General features: G+C 42.8%; 1 protein-coding gene across 1 annotated transcript in view; it reads right to left on the reverse strand.

The window, feature by feature from the left end:
* The window catches only part of LOC122789742 (MORC family CW-type zinc finger protein 4-like), an 844,690-nt gene that overhangs the window by 49,225 nt on the left and 775,117 nt on the right, over positions 1-20,348 (reverse strand). Inside the window, exon 7 of the mRNA XM_044057178.1 lies at positions 15,256-15,315. Within this exon, the coding sequence (XP_043913113.1) occupies positions 15,256-15,315 (60 nt within the window). The remainder of the gene's footprint in view (positions 1-15,255; positions 15,316-20,348) is intronic.

Raw genomic sequence — 20,348 nt, forward strand, 5'->3', positions numbered from 1 at the left:
TAGTCTCTGGCTTTGAGGAGTCTATGCCTGGTGGGAGTAGTGAGGAGCCAATCATCCAGATAGGGAAATGCATGGAATCTTTGCAGTCTCAGGTGAGCTGCCACTACTGCCATGCATTTGGGGAACATCCTGGGGGCTTTGTTGAGACCAAAGAGGAGTACAATGAACTGGTAATGACTGGCTCCAGCCAGAAATGGAGAAACCTTCTAGAGTACCTGTTCATTGTGATGCGACAGTACACATCCTGAAGGTCTACCAAGAACATCATGTCTTCCTTCTACAGGAAAGGCAGAATAGACTGAACTGTGACCATTTGGAACTTTGAACAGGCAACAGATTTTTTCAGGTTTGTCAGATCTAGAATAGGTCTGAGGTCCCCCATTTTCTTAGGCAGAAAAAAGAATCTGGGATAGATGCCTGATCTGAACTGGTCTTGGGGGATGGTCTGGAAGACTCTCTTTGCATGCAGCTTTGAATTTCTAGTGCCGCAGCCTACCTCTGACTGGATGGAACATCAGGGAGGGACTTGGCTGGAGAAGGATTTTGGAAAAAGGGTAAAACAACCTCTGAATATGATGTTTAACACCCAACGTTCACTTGTGATGGCCTCCCAGAGAAATGTCCCCCAACTGCCTCTAAAGATGAAGTGGTGCAATCCTTCAGTATCATTGACTGGGCATGTCAAAGAAAGTATCTAAAGACCCTTGGTTCATGGAAACCCTCTACCAAGAGGCCGTCTGCTATTTGGACCATTTCCTCCTGTGCCTCTGGAAGAAAAAAGTCTCAGATTCCTGGAAATGATCTTGAGATCTTCAGAACTACAACTTTTTACCACTATGTTGGTTCTTGGAAAAGGACCATCGAGGGGAGGCAAAACGGATTTAGACAACAGACAAGGTTTTCTTGTCCCTCTCACTAAAGGAGTGTCTCTCTAACCGTAGGACCAAATAAAGATGATCTGTAGAAAAGAGCATTAGTAAAAAAAAGATGCCTTAAAGGGTTCTGTGAAATCAAAAAGCCACATCCACCCATGGTGCTTAATAGCAATGTCTGAAATGGACGCCTGTGAGGCACCTTCTGCAGCATGCGAGATTAGCCTCATTAACGTATTTACTACAGAAAGAAGGATGGCCATTCTGGAGGCTTGGACCTTGGGGCAGGACTAGAGAGCTCCTTCACCAAGTCTCTCTAGTCTGGTCACATGTGCCAAATAATACAGCAGTCACAAAGAGAAGGTTGCTGTAGTGTATACCCACTTACCAAAACCTGTTCACTGCCCAAGACTCCCTGTTAGGGGGGTGGCCAGAGGAGAGGAGAGGAGCTTTTCTGTGCCAGCTCCTTCTTGGTGACTGCAGCAACCACCATGGCATCGATAGAGAAACCCTTAGTCCAATGGGGTCTATCCGATGGGGCACCAAAGATTTTGTCCAGGCATTTCAGCATGGATTCTACTGTGTCGGTCTCCTTTCACACCCTGCAAGAGAGCATGTCAAGGAGGGAGTCCACAGGGGGGACACCAAAGATGTAGATAGGCCCGACCTGAAGCCTTCCAGAAACACTGATTCGCCTGCATTAGGGGTTTTGGGCAGACCACCCACCCTTTTGGCATAGGATTTCAATGTCATCTCCAGAGGAGACATCCTTGGGTGGGATAGATTGCCCATACATGTCAAGCAGAGTGCCTCTCTGGCCCTCTTCAAAAGGAACCTTGACGACTGGATGGGAGAAAGGAAATTCACCCCGGGGATCACTTCAGTCGCCCTGCTAGACAGGGGTCCAGGGAAGTAAATAGTGTGGGAAGAAATAGCCAGGGAATTGTTATGGCTAGGCTTGTATAGGCCCTAGGGCTGATAGCCTGTTACCAACCTATGAATCTTGGGGGTCCCCTCCCCTTCCCACAAATAGTTGTCCTCCGTGAAGGATTCTGGGGATTAATACAGGTCTCCATTTGCACATATCCTTAAGATGAATTTCCTTGGTGGGATGCTCTAAGGAAGTATCGGAAGACTCTGGGTGTTCCAACTGGGAAAAAGTCTGGAAGCTCTTCTAAGCAGGCTGTCTGGGAGGTGACAAAGGATGACTCTTGCGCAATCTCTTCTGAGAAGGAACCAGGTTCTGAAAAAGGGAGTGCTGAGGCTCTCCAAGGGATGGAGAGAACCCTCTCCATCACCTCAAATTCCAAGGGTGAACAGGGATCCAAGGGAACATCCACCTGATCCAAAGCTGTAGGAGAAAGCCTACAAGTGTCTAACACTCCTGGATTCAAGAGAGAAGTCAGAGCCAAACTATCAAGCACTGTGGCTCAAGAAGAAAAGACTGCTCCAAAAGCTTCATAGCGGAAATCAAACCCTCTGACATGACATCCCACTTAACGGCTCCAGGAGTCACCTTGATTCGAGACCATCGGAGCCGAACTACTCAGGGCAACCAAAGTCAAGATAACAGTACCAGTCAGCTCCAATGTCTCAACTCTAGAGATCCTTGGACTAAACAACTCCAAAGCCAGGGGTCAGATCGGAGGAGTAGAGATGGGAACAAAGGAAGGCTGGTGGCTGCCAGATCCAACAGGAGATGGAGCAGACAAAACCCCAGTTGAATCTGTGCCTTGAGAAACCTCATCAGCATCCTGTGAACCTCAGCTTCAGAAAGGCTTCGAGAAGACCTGGTGCAAGATTCGACAGAAGGCAGCTTGAAGGCTGGTCTAGGAGACTAAACTGCGACTTAGGCCTTGAAGTAATCAACTTAGGATAGAACCTCTGAGATGGAAGCTAGGCAGATTCCTTGCCTATACTCAGATCATCTAAGGCCTTGGGATCCAAAGTCTTTGTGATCTTAGAGGTTCACCAGGAAAAAATGCAGCTCTGGCCTGGGACAGTTTTTTCTATGTGCGTTTCCTGGTGGTGGTGGTGGTGGGGGGGGTTGTGCCCCTGAAGTGGAAGCAGTCATGGAGGAGGAAGAAAATGGTAAAAAGCCCATTAGAATGAGTTTATTCCTCCAATCAATCAGCACATGCTGGTTGAAGCCAGTGCATATGGCACAGAGTCCAAATGAAAGGTCCCTAAGCAAACGCACTTTGTGTGGGCATCCAAAAGAGGGATCTTATGCCCACATGCAGCATACTTCTTAAACCCAGCTGGTTTATACAACATAATGAAAGGCAGATGAGAAACAGCCTACAAAAGGGAAAAAGTTAGGAGCAGAAGGAACCGTAAAGGAAAATAAACAGACCCTCACAGATAGAATGAAAAGAGGAAAGAGGGTAGAGGGAAAAAAGGAAGAAAAACTACAACAGGAAGAAAAATTAAGAAAATTGTCAAAAAATAGTCACCAAGCCCCAAAGGAGCTTAGACAATTGCAATCCCAATGCGGTTCGAAAAGCGGCAAACGAAATCTGGGGGATGAAGGGGCAGCAAAGGCATTATGGGTAGGGGAGGAGCTCAGATTTTTCAGATCCCAGAGCTATAGTATACATGTCAGAGTAGGATCCAATGTCCGATCCAAACCCACAGGTTGAAGATCAAATTAAAAAACAACTTCAGATCAGACATTTATCCAATATTAACTTTGGTTTTCTTGCTCAAGTTCCTGCAGGGAAGGACTCCCTATGTGGCTCCTAGGTATAGCTTCTAACCAATTCAGACCCTTCATATTTCGACTTAAAGGAAGTAGGCCCAGGGAAGATAAGACCCTAGAGGACTTGGCTGTCCTAGAATACAAAGACCTGAGCAGGGCTAATGCCCTGTGAAGGGAATGTAGGGTAAAATGGTGCAAGGAATAAAATGTTACCCCTCAAACAACAACAGGGGAAGGTTTGCGAAAACAGGCACTGCAACTATGATCCACTTGAACATCTACCATAATTTCTTGCACAGTTGTACAGTGCTTCTTGAATCACTGCTACAGTGTATAGACTAGTGGGAAAATTCCCACAGCTGAAGTATGGGAGGTGGTTGTTTTAACAGCAGACTGCAACAGGCCTTGGGGATAGCTTTGTCAATACCAGCTGACTATTTACACTGTGTACACTAAAGATCAGGTGGCAGCTATGCCTTTAATACTATGAAATCTGATGCACCTTTCTAGTTTTCATCCCAAGCTAACAACAATGCAAACCACTGAGTCAATCAATTAGAAATTGTCCAGAGACCGGTTTCCCTTTCTTGGCTGTTAAAGGCAAACAAATCTGTAGTTCTCATTTTCTGGTTATGTCTAAACATACATTTCTGCTTACTGTTCATATCCAGAGGCTGCAAAATGTTCATATTGTTTTGCAGGTTAATTGAAATTTAACTCAGTCAGGTGTATGGTTTGGCCTAGGAAACTCATTCATCAGCTAAAGGAAGAATTTGCCTTAAGGCTGACCCTATCTTTGTGAATACTAAGAACTGCTACTTTCACAACAAGGTTGCAGCTCCGTGCCCCTTCTGGCTGACTGGATATGCATAAGGGCAGTCATCCAGGATAAAAGTTTTAGGAAAGCAAAAAGCAGCTGGTTCAAAAAAAAAAAAAGGTACTGTGAGTTATAACAGCACAAAATTTTGGTACCACAGTGGAACAATTTCTTTTATACGCAGGGAAATAAGACTCCCTTCAGGGACTGTAACAAGTAGCCATGACAATAAATGATTCATAGACAAGCAGGCTGAAAGGATGGTGATATACCTTCATTAAGGCATACACCAGTCCTGTATTAAACTGAACTACTCATAGGATACAGCAGAATCAAACCCTTATGACAGCAAGCCATCATTTCCCTTCTGGCACCAGATGAAGAAATCTCTTCCATTTGGTCAGTTAAGATTTGCTGGTAGCAAGCTTCCTAGCATCACTCGAGATATTTAGCATGCACTTTGTAATCTGGTACCTAAAGGCCAGAAGGATCTTATACATGCTGTGAGTTGTAGTGTTTTCAGCCTGTGGTATATCGATGTCTCTTGTCTGATATTAGGTGATCCAGTTGCATCAGCAGTGGGTAAGGCTTCATGACAGAAATCTGAAAAAGGCAGAACCAATGCTGGCTAGTCCAAAAGGCTGCTATTCATAGCACATTTGGCCCATCCTTCATCTACCTTTGGAATCTCCCTGGAGAGATGGAGAGAATGCATACAAAAGCCTCTGTGTGGCATTCCAGAGCAAAACTTACTCAACCGTCAGTTGTTCAATGAAGCAACCAAGTCTATATTCCTATATCATCCCATGTGTGAACAATTTGTAAGAAAATACCATTTATGGGGGTTTGCTACTGATTTTTGCTTAGTAGATCCTCCATAATACAGGATACGAGAGAAAATGCTGGCTACATTTAGGATTAGCTTTGACTGGACAATTACTTCCCAAGCAGCCACTACCAGCCTGTACTGGAAGTAGAATATTCCCTCCCTGCTTGTTATATACCACATAACCTTCTGTGTGACATCTGCAGGACTTCCTTCTGCCAAATAGGCTTTGAATGCAAGCAGTGCTTGGACCAATGTCAACACCTCATTTACTGAGATGTTTCCTTTACTGGATATAGTTTTCTTTGCCTTGGACCCAGAGGCCCTCAGATTGCGCTCCCCAGGTGGGTGGTGGAAGTACCCTGATTTGACTTTTTTGTTCATACCACTACTGTCAGTTCCTGCTCAATTCATGGCAGGACTCGTATCCTCCAGTGACTGACATGACTTCAAATACTTTGGGGGTATCTCTGGAGTTTCCTCATATGTTCCTCACCAAACACATCATTAAAACTGTAGAGACCATACAGCCTAGAGCACTCAGTAATTCCCTGTGTGTTTAGAGCACTTCAAGCAGATTTTCTTCAAGTATTGTGCTAGGAATTCCAACCTGGCCTGAGGGGAGGTACTGCTTTCTGGTTGCTAGGAATTCCAACTTGGCCTGAGGGGCGGTACTGCTTTCTGGTTGCTGAAGTGTATCCAAGACTGTTTTAGGTTTTACTTTGGATGGCTTACAACAACCTCTTCCAGACCTTTTGGTTGTTAAAATCTTCTCCAACTCTTCCCAAGACCAGAACTATTTCAGTCATCTATGTAAGAGGAGCGATTAATGCTCTTAGTTTGCATAAAGCAACTGCTGGAGTCGGGCATTTTGCAAATGCCCTGGATGCAGGAGTCAAACCACAGAGAAAGGAGGTTAAACAGATAATGGGAATCCCCATTCTTAAATCCGAGAAAACATCAGTAGTCACTGTGGGCTATAATGTCTAAAAGAATTCTTTAGGTCCTGGGTGACCACGGATTGAGGAAGTATTAGCATTTTGAACTTTTGGAAATAACCTGAACAGATACAAGAGGAATCGCATTGGGTCCACTTCCATGGGCATGAGCACCAGCCTCGAGTAGAATCCTGTCTTGGTCCTCTTTTGGTATTGGTTCTGTCCTTACTTGTTCAAGCTTTAAGCAATGGGAAGTCAACAAGATCTTTTTGATAGTCACCTTTTGCTCTGAATTCTGTCACCTAAACTGTTCATAAAGGCCTTCAGCTTACTGAGACATGCCTTGAACTAAAGGAATGGCGGCCTCTAAAGGGCAAATGCTTCGGATATCTCCAGTAAATTAACAAAGATGCAAAGGTACCTCACTGAACCCCTCATTCTAAAGCCAAAACAGAATTTGGCAGGGGCTGTAATCACATTTCCCAGTGTCCCGTTCCTCCTCTTGTCCAAATCAAGTCCCCCCTCCTTTTTTTTTTTTTACCATAAAGGGGAAATCCAAGACCAAATCTGAGGTGCTGCAGTGATTACCAAAGCCTTTTCTTCCCTAGGTAGTGTTGAAGTTAATGATCCCTTCTCTTAAGGGTCCTGTGAATGAAGTCAAGGTAGATGATGTAATTTCAGGCATCACTGCTTTAACAAAAGCAACAAAAATTAGTCATCTTTACACATGACTCATCTATGGCATACATATTTTCATAGTTTCATAGTTTAGTACTAGGCTATCTGCCCAGAGGCATTTGCAAGCCTAGCCCTGGAGATGTGGCTTTCGCAACTCCATGTAGAGGTACTAAGGTGTATAGAATAAATTTAGAATACTGTGCCTTTGTCTAGTAGTGACACATTGAAGACCCCCTTACTTATTAAAATTAGTTTACTGTGCCTCTGTTAAGTAGCAATACAGGGGTGACCCCTGGGGTAAACCTACAATCTCCCATCCACTCGTCAAGATTTCTCTTGAAGAGAGTCAGTGAGGGGCTCTGCCTAACATGGACAGGGATTTTGTTCCAGAGTATGGGAAGCCTCTGAGTTAAGAATCTGTCCCTCCAGCATGTTCTATTCATGTTTGTACTGAGGTTTAAATATTTGTCTCTCGTGGTTTATGGATTTTGATTTTTTGAGGTGGAGCATGTCCATCAATTCCTGGTTGGACATGGCCTTGTACGTCAGGCAGAGATCACCTCTGAGCAGGCGGTATGCTACTGAATAGAGCTGGAGTTTCTTTAGCCTGTCAGCATATGACATATGTTGTAAACCCTTGATCCTCTTGGCGAGGTACTTCTGGGGTCTCTCCAGCTGTTGTAAGTGCCGGGTGAGGTACATACCAAATGGGGCATTCTACTCAATCATGGGCCTGATAAGGGAGGAGTACAGGGGCACGATGACCTCCTTTGATCTGGATGTGAACCCCTTCATGATAAGGTGGGCAAGGTAGAAAGTCTCTATAACCACTTTGGCAATGTGGGTGTCAAATGAGAGGTCACTATCAACTTGGGTCCCCAGGTCTCTGATTACTTTTTTGGTACTCAGTGGGTTACTGTCTATGTGATAATTTGTGGGTATTTTGTTTTTCCCAAAGGGGATGACTAAACATTTCTTGGCATTCAGTTTAAGGCCGTGATTCCAGCACCAGTTGTCCGTTTCGGTGAGGCCTTTCTGTAGGATGTATGTGTCAGCTGGTGTATCGACTATGGCGCCTAGTTTGCAGTCATCTGCGAACTTTGTCAGCCACAATCCTCCCATGTTTGCTTTCACATCTGAGAAGTAAATGCCGAACAAGAGGGGTCCCAGGACAGAGCCCTGTGGGACACCACTTGTGACCGGCTGAGTCTGACATGGCTCCCGCAATCTTGACTTTATGGGTTCTGTTCTTTAGCCAGTCTGCAACCCATCTTGTGACATATGGATTTACTTTTAAGCTGTTTAGCTTTTCTATGATCCCTGAGTGGGGTATTGTGTCGAAGGCTTTAGCCAAGTCCAGGTAGGCTGTATGGACTGCCTTGCCCTCATCAATGGCTCTAGTGACTGTTTCAAAAAAGTCAACCAGGTTTAAAAGGCAGGATCTGCCTTTTACAAAGCCAAACTGGGTGGGATCAAGTTTCTGTAGGTCCCCAATGTCGTTGTTTACGAGTTCCATAATAATTCTTTCCATAGCTTTGCAAACCAGGCTGGTCAAGCTTATGGGGCGGTAGTTCCCAGGGTCTGTAGTGGAGCCTCCCTTGTGGAGTGGTACCATTGTTGCTGTACGCCAGTGTTCAGGTACATATCCTGTAGTAAGGCTGAGGTTAAATAACATTTTTATATGCGGGTTTAGCTCCTCTTGGAGTTCACGTATCACGCAGCCGGGGATACCATCAGGTCCCATACATGCTGTGTGTTTTGCTTTGTTGAGGGCGGTTCTCACCTGGACATCAGAGATGACAGGGAGGTTACATTCAGCTGGGATGAGTATTTCTTCTTTTGGAGGTGAGAGAGGGGAGAAATTTGCACTGAATCTGTCTGCCAGAATGTTGGCAATATCTGTGGGTTCGGTAAATTTTTTGTAGTTGTGTACCATGTCTGAGCATATCTGAGTATTTCCGCCCAGGTTTCTAACATAACTGAAGAATGCCTTGTGGTTATCTTTAGTGTCCTTGGCGATTTTTCTCTCAAAGTTGGCCTTGGACATTTTTATGAGAGAGCGTAGCTTTCTACTAGTGCTGATCAGAGATGCCTTCCCTTTATGGGATTTTGCTCTGTCTTGCAGTAGCTTCCTTCTTTTGTTGTACAATTTGTTTCTGGCTGGGGTCCACCAGACAGGACACTTTCCTTTGGTGGAGAGGGTCTTGGTTTTATTTGGGATTGTGCGATCTATGCATTCTTGGAGATGTCCATAGAAAGCATTTGTGTAGGATTCAGCATTGTGGGATGTGGTTTCCATTGGCCCTGAGGGCTTAAATGATACCATCTCAGTCTTGAGAAGTGTAGTCGGCTTTTGAGAAGTTTCTCACTGTAGTCTTTTGTGCTGGGGGTGGAGGTGGTAAATGTATATCCAGGGTGATTAGTTTGTGGTCAGGTCTCACCAGTGAGGGCAATACTTCCGGTGTGGAGCATTTTGTCCCCACGTTTGTGATGATCAGGTCTAGTATATTATCCCCCCTTGTGGGAGAGGTGACTAGCTGTTCCACTGCATTTGAGTTTATGAATTCCAGGAACCTTTGGGCTAGGGTGTTGGGGCTAGAATAGTGCACCCAGTCTATGTTAGGGTAGTTGAAGTCTCCCAATATGATGGTATTTGGTGAGACATTCATATCTTCCAATGTCTTCAGGAAGGCTGAGTGAGGTTCTTGAGATTGGGAGGGTGGTCTGTTAACATGCAACCAGTTGTACAGCAGTTTTGCCTATGGTTAAGCTGCACCTTGATGGTCTCCGATGCTTCATGAGTTGCCACTAACCTAGAGGTGTGGGGTATCCTTGATGAATATGGACACTCCCCCTCCTTTTGTGGTTCGGCCCGGGTTTTGGGGCCGAAAAGCATGATACGAGGTAAAGCCTGGTAGCGCTGGGGTGCTCTCAGGAGCCTTGAACCAGGTCTCTGTTACAGCGCAGGCATCAATGTTCTCCATACTAAGGAGTGCTTCAAGAGCCTGCATCTTGAGATTTAGACTTCTGGCGTTGAGCAGCATTACCCTTAATTTTTTTCCATTTTTGTTTTCTAAGGAGGTGGATTCGTCTTTTGAGCCTTGCCTAAAAAAGGCATTATGGGGGTGGCAAGAGCCTTAGCCAATATCCGGAAGCCCAGTGGTGACAGGTGCAAGCCGTCCCTTGCGAAGCAGCGTGGCTTGTCCAGCATGTCATCCCAAGCAGATAGACATTGGATCCCCCTAGAATGACACCAGTAATTGAGCCAATTATTAAAGCTGATCATCTTGTCTTTGTATTGTGGCATCATTCTTGGTGAGGGCAGGATGCTGCTCAGGGTCAGGGTCATACCAGCCTGGGCTACATAATCAGAGAGCTCCTCAAAGTCTCTTTTCATGTAGTCCAAGGAGGTATGTCTCAGGTCATTCACGCCGGCATGGACAATGACGGAGTCATTTGTACGTGCTTTTGAGTGACCTGAGTGCATGTGTTATATGGCAGATCCTAGCCCCCCGATAGGCAGCTTACCTTTACCCTCTCCTTGCTCAGCCTGGTAAGTGGGACGTCAGTGTGTCTGACTATAGAGTCACCTATCACTAGTGTATCAGGCATAGTGTTTGGCCTTAAGGGCTGTGATTTACTGACACACCGATTTATTGAAGTATGTGTTGCATGTGTTATGTTTTGAGGTGGTGGATTTTTGGGTGTCTGCTCTGGGAGCCTCTGTTGTTTTGGTAAGTTTTTTAATAGAGCCTCCGAGTATGTTTTTGTGTTATGTGCTTGATTTGCAGTTGGGGTACGTCTGTGTGACTGGGTTTGTTGTGTGTGTGGTTACCTTCTCCTCCTGTCTGGTCTTGCCAGTCCTGAGTTTAGAGAGTTCAGCCTCCAGTTTGGCTATATAGTTGCATCTCTCACATGTATTTGTGTTTGTTGGGAGGAGGAGAGGGTTGTCTGTGTACATGAGACAATTATAGCATTGTCTCAAGATTCCCAGATTAACCAGCAGAGCAGGAGAAGATGCTAGCAATCTACCACTCAACATGCTAGAATATTATAAGAGAGAGTGCTGTGCCTTTAAGGGAAGTGGTTGGGGTGGTAGGTGGATGTAGTGCTATTGGAGTTTGAGAGTGCTTGCTTAGAAGAGTAGCTTAGAGAACAAGTGCTATGCTTATAATATAACAAGTAGACTGGTTATTTCTAAGAGTAGAGCTTTCTAAGGGAAAATTTGAAGAGCAGACTTGGCGGAGCCAGGAAAAGTTTAACCCTGTTTAACCGCTATGCGCGCAAAGCCACGCTAATGCGGATTTTAAACAGGGAACTTGAAAAGAGCTAGAAATGGTCCAAAACAACCAATTACTACAGCTCTTGTGCTGAGGTCACTTCCTTCAGGGACAGATAGGCTGCTCAAGGCTCCCCACTCCCACTGGTGAGCAAAGAAACTTCCTTATCCAAGTAAGGTAATGGACAACACGGGAACTACACCACAGCCCAGAATACACAGCAAAGCCTGTAAACTGGTCTAAACTAGTCGAGGAGAGGCGGGAAAACAAGGATTTTTTTTTTTGTTTTTAGATAGAAACCACTCAGAAATACAGAAGGCAGCAATAAATCAGTTACACAGTCTAGCACACTTTAGTGGGCAGCCTCAGCAGTTAAATTAAACAAACACAGATTTTCGATTAATTTTCGACCAGGTAAACTTTTAAGTGCAGATACTATAAAATGCAGCAAACAGTTAAAAAAAACAGTATAAGCTTGTTTAAAATAAGCAAGAGAAGGTATTCCAAGTAAAAAATAGAAAAAAATACTTAAATCTGGAAAGTAGTCGCTTTTCTCAGTTCTCTGTAGCTAGGACCACTTTGCAGGACCACGTGGAGCTGTCTCTGAGTAGTATAGCCAGAAAAAAACGCTCAGAGGCGGATTTTAAACAGGGAACTTGAAAAGAGTTAGAAATGGACCAAAACAACCAATTACTACAGCTCTTGTGCTGAGGTCACTTCCTTCAGGGACAGATAGGCTGCTCAAGGCTCCCCACTCCCACTGGTGAGCAAAGAAACTTCCTTCTTAAGCAGCCATACTCCAACTAGAGGATGGATGTCTGACTCCCCCCCCCCCCCCCCCATGAAAATAAATTAATTAACATGCAAAATATGAAAAGGCTTTTCCAGGTCTGGTACAAGCAGCCAATAGCATGCCGTACAGTAAAAATTAGAGGAAAAAATGGTGTTTTAAACCAAGACTTTACTACTGTGATCAGGAAGTCGCATGTAAAGAACCTTGCCAGGTTTCCATTTGGCAATTCTAAAGTTTTTGCAGTGTCTTCTTGGCAGTGACAAATATTAATACATATGGTGCAGCATAAGATGTCTCAAGTCTCACCTAAAGTGTACCAAAACACTTTAGTGCCCAGTTGAGAGCAAAGGGGCCTGCCTGTACAAACACACAACACAGGCTGTGGTGCATCTGTTCTCTTGGCTTATGGCCCATACCACAGGGAAAAAAATGTAGGTGGAAAGTTAGAAAACGCAAAAATACAACACCAAAAGCAGTTAAATTTGATAAACACACAAAAGCAACATTTTCATTATGCTCACCCTGACTAATTTAAAAAGTAGCTGTGAAATAAACTTCTTAATCCGTACCATCTCTTATTTGCAAGTTCATTGAAATACTTTCAGCTAATTAAGTCTCTCTCCATGACATCTGCTTGAGTTAAGGGGAGGATATATGAAGATATGGCTTTAATAGTCTACAAGACTCAAATTCCTAATTGAAGGACATTTGGGTTTCCTAGACAAAACTAATTTTCCAACTTGTGCTCCAAGGAGAAGCCCAACTCTCTTGACAAAGCAGCTACTGTTTAGACGCAAGCCATGGAGGAAGAAAAGGGGCGTTTTTTGTTCAGAACTTTACCAGACAAATTTTTCTGAGAGTCTTCTAAAGTCTTGTAAAGGTAGACCCCACCTTCGGGTCCCCAAGCATCTAAGGTGTAAAGGCATCCAATGATACTACAACCTAGTGAAAGGAAAGATCTGCCATTTGGTAACTGGACCCATCCCCTGTGCTTTTTTCTTTAGTTCAGTACAATCTTCTAATCAGAATCATACCCCTCAAATGTCCCTGATTTTCAGGTGTATCCCAGAGTTTCTCAACTTTTAGCTCATCCCCCTTAATCCCTCCTAAAACTGATTACTTTTGGAGAAAAGGTGGTGAATTATCCTTAATAAACAAGAAAAAAAGAGTTATAGACTTACTTTACTGAAAAAAAAATATTAATTCACATTGTGTTAGTCTGTCAATGACTTCAGTTAAAAGAACTAATATTGTAAAAATGTCCCTGTATTTCTGGATTCATCCCAGACACTGCTTAGAGTTTTCCCTGAATGGCTGAGAGCTATGACCGGAAGTATGTGGTTAGGTCATATTCAAAATGCCTGCAAAACTCTGCAGTCGCAGCAGCAACAGTCACTAAACAAGAAAGCCAAACGAGACTTTCCTACAAAAGCCAAAAGGTCAACATCCACATCTTAAAAAAGCCATATGCTGAAAAAGTGTTTTAGCACAACACAACATATTCCATTTCTACTTAGAAATAACACGATCTTTACAGAAACGGAACAAAATGGACCCATCCCCTGTGCTTTCTTCATAAAGTGCTTTGGATCAGCACTTGTCTTCAGTGCAGTAGCACTCCCAATCGTGCCCCATAACACCTTGCACCTATGAAGGTGTTCCTGACAGGTGCTGTCAAAAGCTGCTGCACAGTGCTGAAGCATTTTTAGTGTACATTTTTTTTATTTTATTCTTCTTGCCAGAAACCCAACTGGTCATACTTAAATAATGAAAACAGAATATGTTGTATAGTGCTCAAGTGCTTTTTCAGCATATTTTATTTTTTTTTTAAGTTGTGGATGGTGATATTTTGGCTTTTGTAGCAAAGACACATTAGGCTTCCTTGTTTAGCAACTATTTCTGCTGCAGCCTGTGTGTGTTGTGGGCATTTTGCCTGTGACCTACTAAAGCATTCCCCCTTCTAATCTAGGACTATACAGTTCCTCACCAGGAGTGTAGAAAATGTTCTGCACCACCTCTACAGCAAGGTCTAATGTTGACAAGAATGTCTTCTCTCTTTCTGAAATATCAGATCCCCGGTATGTGGTACAGGAAAATATGCTTATACCTGCCAATATGTCCAACTCTACCAAGCCCAATAAGCAGCTGACTGAAGGTAGATGGTAGGGGAGAAGTGGGGAAAAAACACACCTGACCTGAACTGGCATCTTTGGGCTTCTCTTGACACTTGGGGACCCTTGCATTCATTACCATCCTTTCGGAGGGGTCTTTACTTCTACACCCCCTTGCAGAATTATAACCTTGTGCACCTTCTTAGGGGTAAGTGAATACTTTGAAGGTGGTCAACCCACAGCCTTCATTACAGTTTAATACTGCTTTTGAGTTAACCGTATGTACAATGTGGTCTCCCCAATTTTTGACTTTCATGGGTAAAACCCACACAAATTTTGCAGTTAACGGAGAACAGATTTTAAACAAAAACTACAAAGACTCCTTAGATCTACATGACGTATACCCAAAGAAACATTCAAATTCAACATTTTTAAAGGGCAAGAAACAAGTTGCATCTTTAAACAGAAGATTCTTATTGGAAGGAAAAAACAGCATTTCTCCAAGGCAGCACTTGCCTACAAAAGAAAAACTTAAGAATAATGTACATGTGTCTATGGTCAAAAACAACAGAAGACAGCAGGGCAGCATCTATTATTATTGGGGACTACAGGTGTGCAATCCTTATGTTGAAGGGGAGCAAGCCTGCAACTGACATGTGTAGAACACTAGGAGTAAGGATTCTTAGGCAGGTGTCTGCCTGCAGCTAACTTTAATTTATATGTATGTATGCATGCATTGATGCACCTGTGCTTTTTTTTTTTTTTTTTTTTTTTAACCCAAGGTAATGCAAAAATCAAAGCTTGATATTATCAGGCACAGCCCAGTTAATTCACAGTTAAAGCAGAACAAGAGGTAATACAGACCAAGTAATAACACTTTAGCAACAGTGATAAGATCAACTGCATTGTGCAATTATAATCTTGTCCTGCTCATAAATGAACTTTATAACTACTACAAAGTATCAAAACATGTATTATCACAGTGCGCAAAAATATGAAGAAGCCATCACGAGTTTAGTACTTCAATACAATAAGCTCTGCCATCAAAAACCAAGTCTGCTACAAAGCTGAAATCAGAACATGTTACAGACAAAACCTTTGCAGAAGACATCTGCCTGTAAGAATAAATTATCAGTTAAGAAAATAATTACTGTAAAATATGAAGGATACAGCAAAGTGTGGCTTGTAGATATCACGTTCTACAAGAGCAAGGCTCTTTGAAATAAGCTGTGCCTTCACCTTTTTCTGCCGAAGGATGATCTGCATGCGAGGCTTCAAATACAAGATGCTCAAGTAGTCCTAATCAAAAATATGGAAACAAATTACATATGCGTGAAATTACACTTGATGCAAGCAAACACAATTAAAGTTACACCACCTGTCTCAAAAGAACTGCATGAAAAATACTAGGAAACTAGACTGGTTTCAGAATTTTTTACGTTCTTGACAACAGTTCAGCTTACACATACATATAAGTAAAGCTTCAGTCACTACTACCTGTCCTCTACCACTAAGCAATTTAACATCAGACATAAGGCCCGCTTCTGCAACAGTCTTGGAAAGCTTTGATTTCTACAACTTGACATAAAAATGTGAAGATTGGGTGAAGATAGATGAAGGCTGCCAGCCTAGCCAGATAGAATTTTGGAGATAAATCTGCCATCTGTAAATATTAATGTAAACCACAGGCGTGTCGTCTTAAATGGTAAAAATAGTGTTACATGTAGAACTGGAAAAAAAATGTAACAGTGCAGTCTACTGACCAAGTAAAGCATGTTGCGACCCTTTGATGTTAACTCGGAGCCAGTAAGTCTAAAGTGAGGCATCCTGCCTATTGTTTTAAGGCCAGAGTTAATGGCCAGAAGTTGCATGCATAAATGTCTTATTGCTCTGGTTTCTGCCCAGAGGTGAAAAATGTAAATGTAGTTTCTGTTAGCCTGGGAACCCCGGAATGATGTAATGTAACCCAGAGAAGTGTGAAGAATGATGTAAAGTGAACCAGGAATGTCATTTTAAAAACAGAGAGAATCAGAGAGCATTAAGCATTTTTGTCTTGGCCACCCAACTCACCAACACTGTCTTGCTCTATATGTAGGTTTATCTTATACTTGTGTTTTCTCTTCACAATGGCTAGAAACTAGAAAGATTAGACTTTGTGTAATGTCAGAACTGTACTACTGAAGTATTTCTCTGATCTCGGAACTCTTGACTAGCAATGTGTAGTAAAAGTATTGCCGTGTGTTTTGACTATTTGTCATTAAATATTTTAAACCCTTTCAACTGTGGCTGTTTTTGTAGAGATAATTTAAGCTCTTTAGAGTACTTGCATGCCTTCGGTAAAATTGTACAATGCCACTCTAATAGCGTTATCCCTGGGCTATACTACCAATTGGATACTATTGCACAGTAATAACTGGACACCCTTTTAAGGGCATTTGAGTAGCTGGTAAATATTAGTGGGTGGTGGCAGCTGGTAATACTGTATAGTTTGTGAAAAAGGGACACAGCTGGAGAACCTGTGCCAGCCTTCCCCAGGAGTATCTGTGTGGTTGTATAAACTCTTCTCAAGTGTGTGTCAGCTACTTGGGCAGGGACATGAAGCACTGGTTGGACAGAGGTTGCTGGAGGTTTTAGCTTGCCCACTAGGCTGAGATCTGAACCCTATAGCTATGTGCCAGTGGGGAGTCTTCTTGGGGACCTGGAGAGCAAGGGAGCGACCAGCCCTGGACAGACTGTGATCTCTGTGTGCTCTTAAGGGAAACTGCACTTTACTGTGTGTATTTGTTATCCTTTCCTCCTATACGAGATGCCTCTCACTGGTGTTAGTGGTGAGGATTGAGGCTCCTTGATTGCTGGGCCAGGGCACGGGCATCATACAAAAACATCACTCAAACTCATGCAACCAAAAAGTTTTATTTATGCACCACTTGAGGATTTTCACAAGAAACTTTCAGAAGTGGATTCTGCCACTGGCATAATTTCTTCAGTCTATCTACTAACTATTTTTTTTTCCTTAGTGCTGGTGCCTGCATAAACCAAGTCACCTCTGCAGCTGCTATCCCTGTAAATTCAGTGATGATATGCTAATGGCAGTGCAACCCATCACTAACCCCCCTCCCCCCACACAAAAAGTGAATCTTTCTGCAAGGCAGAAGGGACAGAAAAACAATCTGCTATGTTACAGGGTCAACACTAAAGTACAGTTGTGTACACTTCCCATAAATGTAGATGTTAGAGTGTATTCACTGTTGCAACCATCACATTTGGGTTATCTGCTTGCAGTAGCCCTCAGTCTGCCTGATTATCAAAGTCTTGGGTCTTGCAACAGTGAAACACAAAGAACATCTGTCTAAAATAAATTAAGACCTTAACGCTGACCTTTCCAAATTATGACTACATGTGTAAGAACTGTGATAAGTGTTTATAAATAAAAAAAAAAAAAGTTCAATACGGTTATAACCTTTTACATTTTACCCACATCAAGTTTTGTTTAGATAAAGTACATTTAAATGTAAATGCATTATCAAATTTACGGTCAGATTTACAGTTACAGCTGTGTCAGGAACCAGCCTAATTTTTATTCTTACACTTTTTGCATTTATGCTTTGTATTCTTGGATACAAGGTATTGCAAAAAGCGAGTCCACTTTTGAAACAATTTATCCAGTTAATAAACAAAATGAGCTTTCCAACTTGGAACTTACCCTACAGCTTGCCTACGCAATATGTAGAACTCCCAAATATACGAGGAATACTGGGGCAAGCCTAAAAGCCTTTAGGACAAGAGACACTGAAGAAAATCATATGAAAACAAAGAAGCAAATAACCTATAAAACAATACACTGATAAAGATGACAGTGGTGTCTGCAGCGGGCACAATGTACAAACAAGCAAAGACCGCCACTGCTTGATGGCATTGAATATTTTATACATCCTGTTTAGCCGTCAGGATCTGGTCCTCCTCGCGATCCACAATGTCATTCCGGAGCTGGTCATCACCAGAGTCATCTTCTACCTTAATCCACTGTGGATGGAGAGGATAAAATGAGAACTTTTCACCAGAACACAATTATATCAGACAGATTACTACTGATGAAACAGGATAACTGGTTTGTGCAAGCACTTCATAACTACCTCGGGACTAATGAAGGTAGGCTCTCATCACCTGGGACAGGAATTTCCAACTTGTGCCATCCAAAGGTACACCTTAAAATATGAAGTGGCACCAGAGAATGAAAAATGTTGTGCAAACCATGTGCTACTTCTCAGTGACTGACAAAAGGGAAAGAGTGCAAATAGTCAGGGACCGTGGCTGATCACTTATCCAGTGGAGCATTTTGCCAAAATATTAAGGATCTGCAGGACACAGGAGCACAAAGACTCAAAAACCTTGAACACCCAGAAGAATGCCAGGGAGGACTTGAAATTGAATACTCTACCTGTATGGTTTGCTTCAAGGCTGAGAACTTGTGACATAATCAAGGGATTACATAAAAGACATGACCAGTCCCTCTGAAAATCTTTGCATAGTTCTTTGCATGTCAAAGTCTACAGTTCAGAGATCCTCAGTCAATGTACTGGCTACTTAAAAAAAAAAAAAAAAAGGGGGGGAGATGGGGCAAAAGGCACTAATGGGCCAAGGTCAATCTTAAACCACAAAATAAAGATAACATTAGGGAAGAATATAATTTTAGGGAGACTATGATGCAGGACTCCTTTCACAAACTGTCTGGGGAATGCATGGAATAAGGGATCCTTTGGAGGGACATACTGAATAAGCACAAAAAGTGCACCTTGATGGGATGAATAAAATAGGCTACTGTGGAAAATATCATGTAACTATTAAAAGGCGAAGTCCTATAGTTGCATTAGGCATGAGATCCCCTAGAATCATGCCAAAGAACCATGTTTTCATTTGACTATGTAAGGCTTCCTGTTGTATGCTTTTCTGGGCTGTTGGAGAACATGTACCACTTATTTGGAGTAATCTCTGAAGAGCACTAGGGAGAGCCTCTGTGCTGTAGCTACTTACATTTAGATGTACTATTAAACTGTCAAGAGTAAGAAAGATGCAAGAGTTTCATAGTAGGCCTGTCTTGCCCACCTAAACCAACAGACGCCGACAGAAACCAGGTTTCAGCCAGCAGCAGGCTATTAGACTATGCCTTGCTTTTTCTCTTCCTGCCTTCAGAGTACCTTTGAGAATAAAACTGTGAAATTGGTAGTATATCCCTATCCAACAGAAGGGAAATGCATTTATTACCAACCCCTTACAAAGGATTCTGGAAAAAAACTTCTCTAGCAGATAGGAACTATCTCTATGGTTCCAGAACTCCGGACCACACCCTGGTAAGTTTCTCCATTTAATCTCTAGCTAAGAAAGTTTAGGAGGACCTGCCGAGTTTGTACACAAGAGTTCCTTTCTAATGGGATGTAGGTAAAAATGGATTTAAGTCTTCATTACAGACCAAGTCCCAAGCCATCACAGCCAACCTGCATATTGGACAGGGTGACATCCCCTCTCTCACCATTGCTATATTGACCATCTAATAAAGCTTTCAACAAGCTTGGGTGCTATACTGCTGCCTGCCTACTGTGTCAGTATTAGAACAATGTTTTTCTTTCACACTGATGGGTATGCCATCCATGGTGGCTGTTTGCCATCTGCCTTGAACTTTCAGAAGCAAAGTATGCAGGACTTTCTCAGGACAGCTCTATGTTGTCCACATGTCCAGAATAATAAAGAGTATTGTCTTGTGTCACAAATGGCATTCCTACTAGCACATTTATGGCTTCATTATAGAGGAAATGAGTGGTCTCGCTATCTATAGGTTGCTGGTGCTACATGAAGTCTGATTAGCACCACTATGTCAGAGATCAGCATATAGCCCAATGTCTTTTAGGAATGTTGAAGATTTCACATGTATCTTTCTGTCTATGAAGGCAAAGTGTTGCAACTGGGCAGCCCTTTTCCTCAGATAAGTATCTGCTTACTTCTTTGTCAAGAAGAGTTCATTTACATTTCTGTCTCATATGGACACCAAGCAGACCATAAGCATCACTGCTGTGAAGCTAGGTTATATGTCCAAGAAAATACCCATGCTACTAATGCAATCAATGGACAGTGTACTGCAAGGTCCTCAGTTTGTCTGAGGGAGATTAAATGAGACAAATACATAAACAGGGTAAATGTGAATCACTCTTTGTGGAGGGCAAACAATTTGGCCAAGCATTTGGCTAACACTCTTGGTACAGCCAAAAGCCAAATGGGAAGATGTAAACTAGCAGGGCTCATGGCCTGAACTATAGGAGAGCGCTTCAAGGAATGGACTT

The sequence above is a fragment of the Protopterus annectens genome, chromosome 15.part0 (assembly GCF_019279795.1).
Source record: "Protopterus annectens isolate FY-2018-M chromosome 15.part0, PAN1.0, whole genome shotgun sequence".
Taxonomy (NCBI): domain Eukaryota; kingdom Metazoa; phylum Chordata; order Ceratodontiformes; family Protopteridae; genus Protopterus; species Protopterus annectens.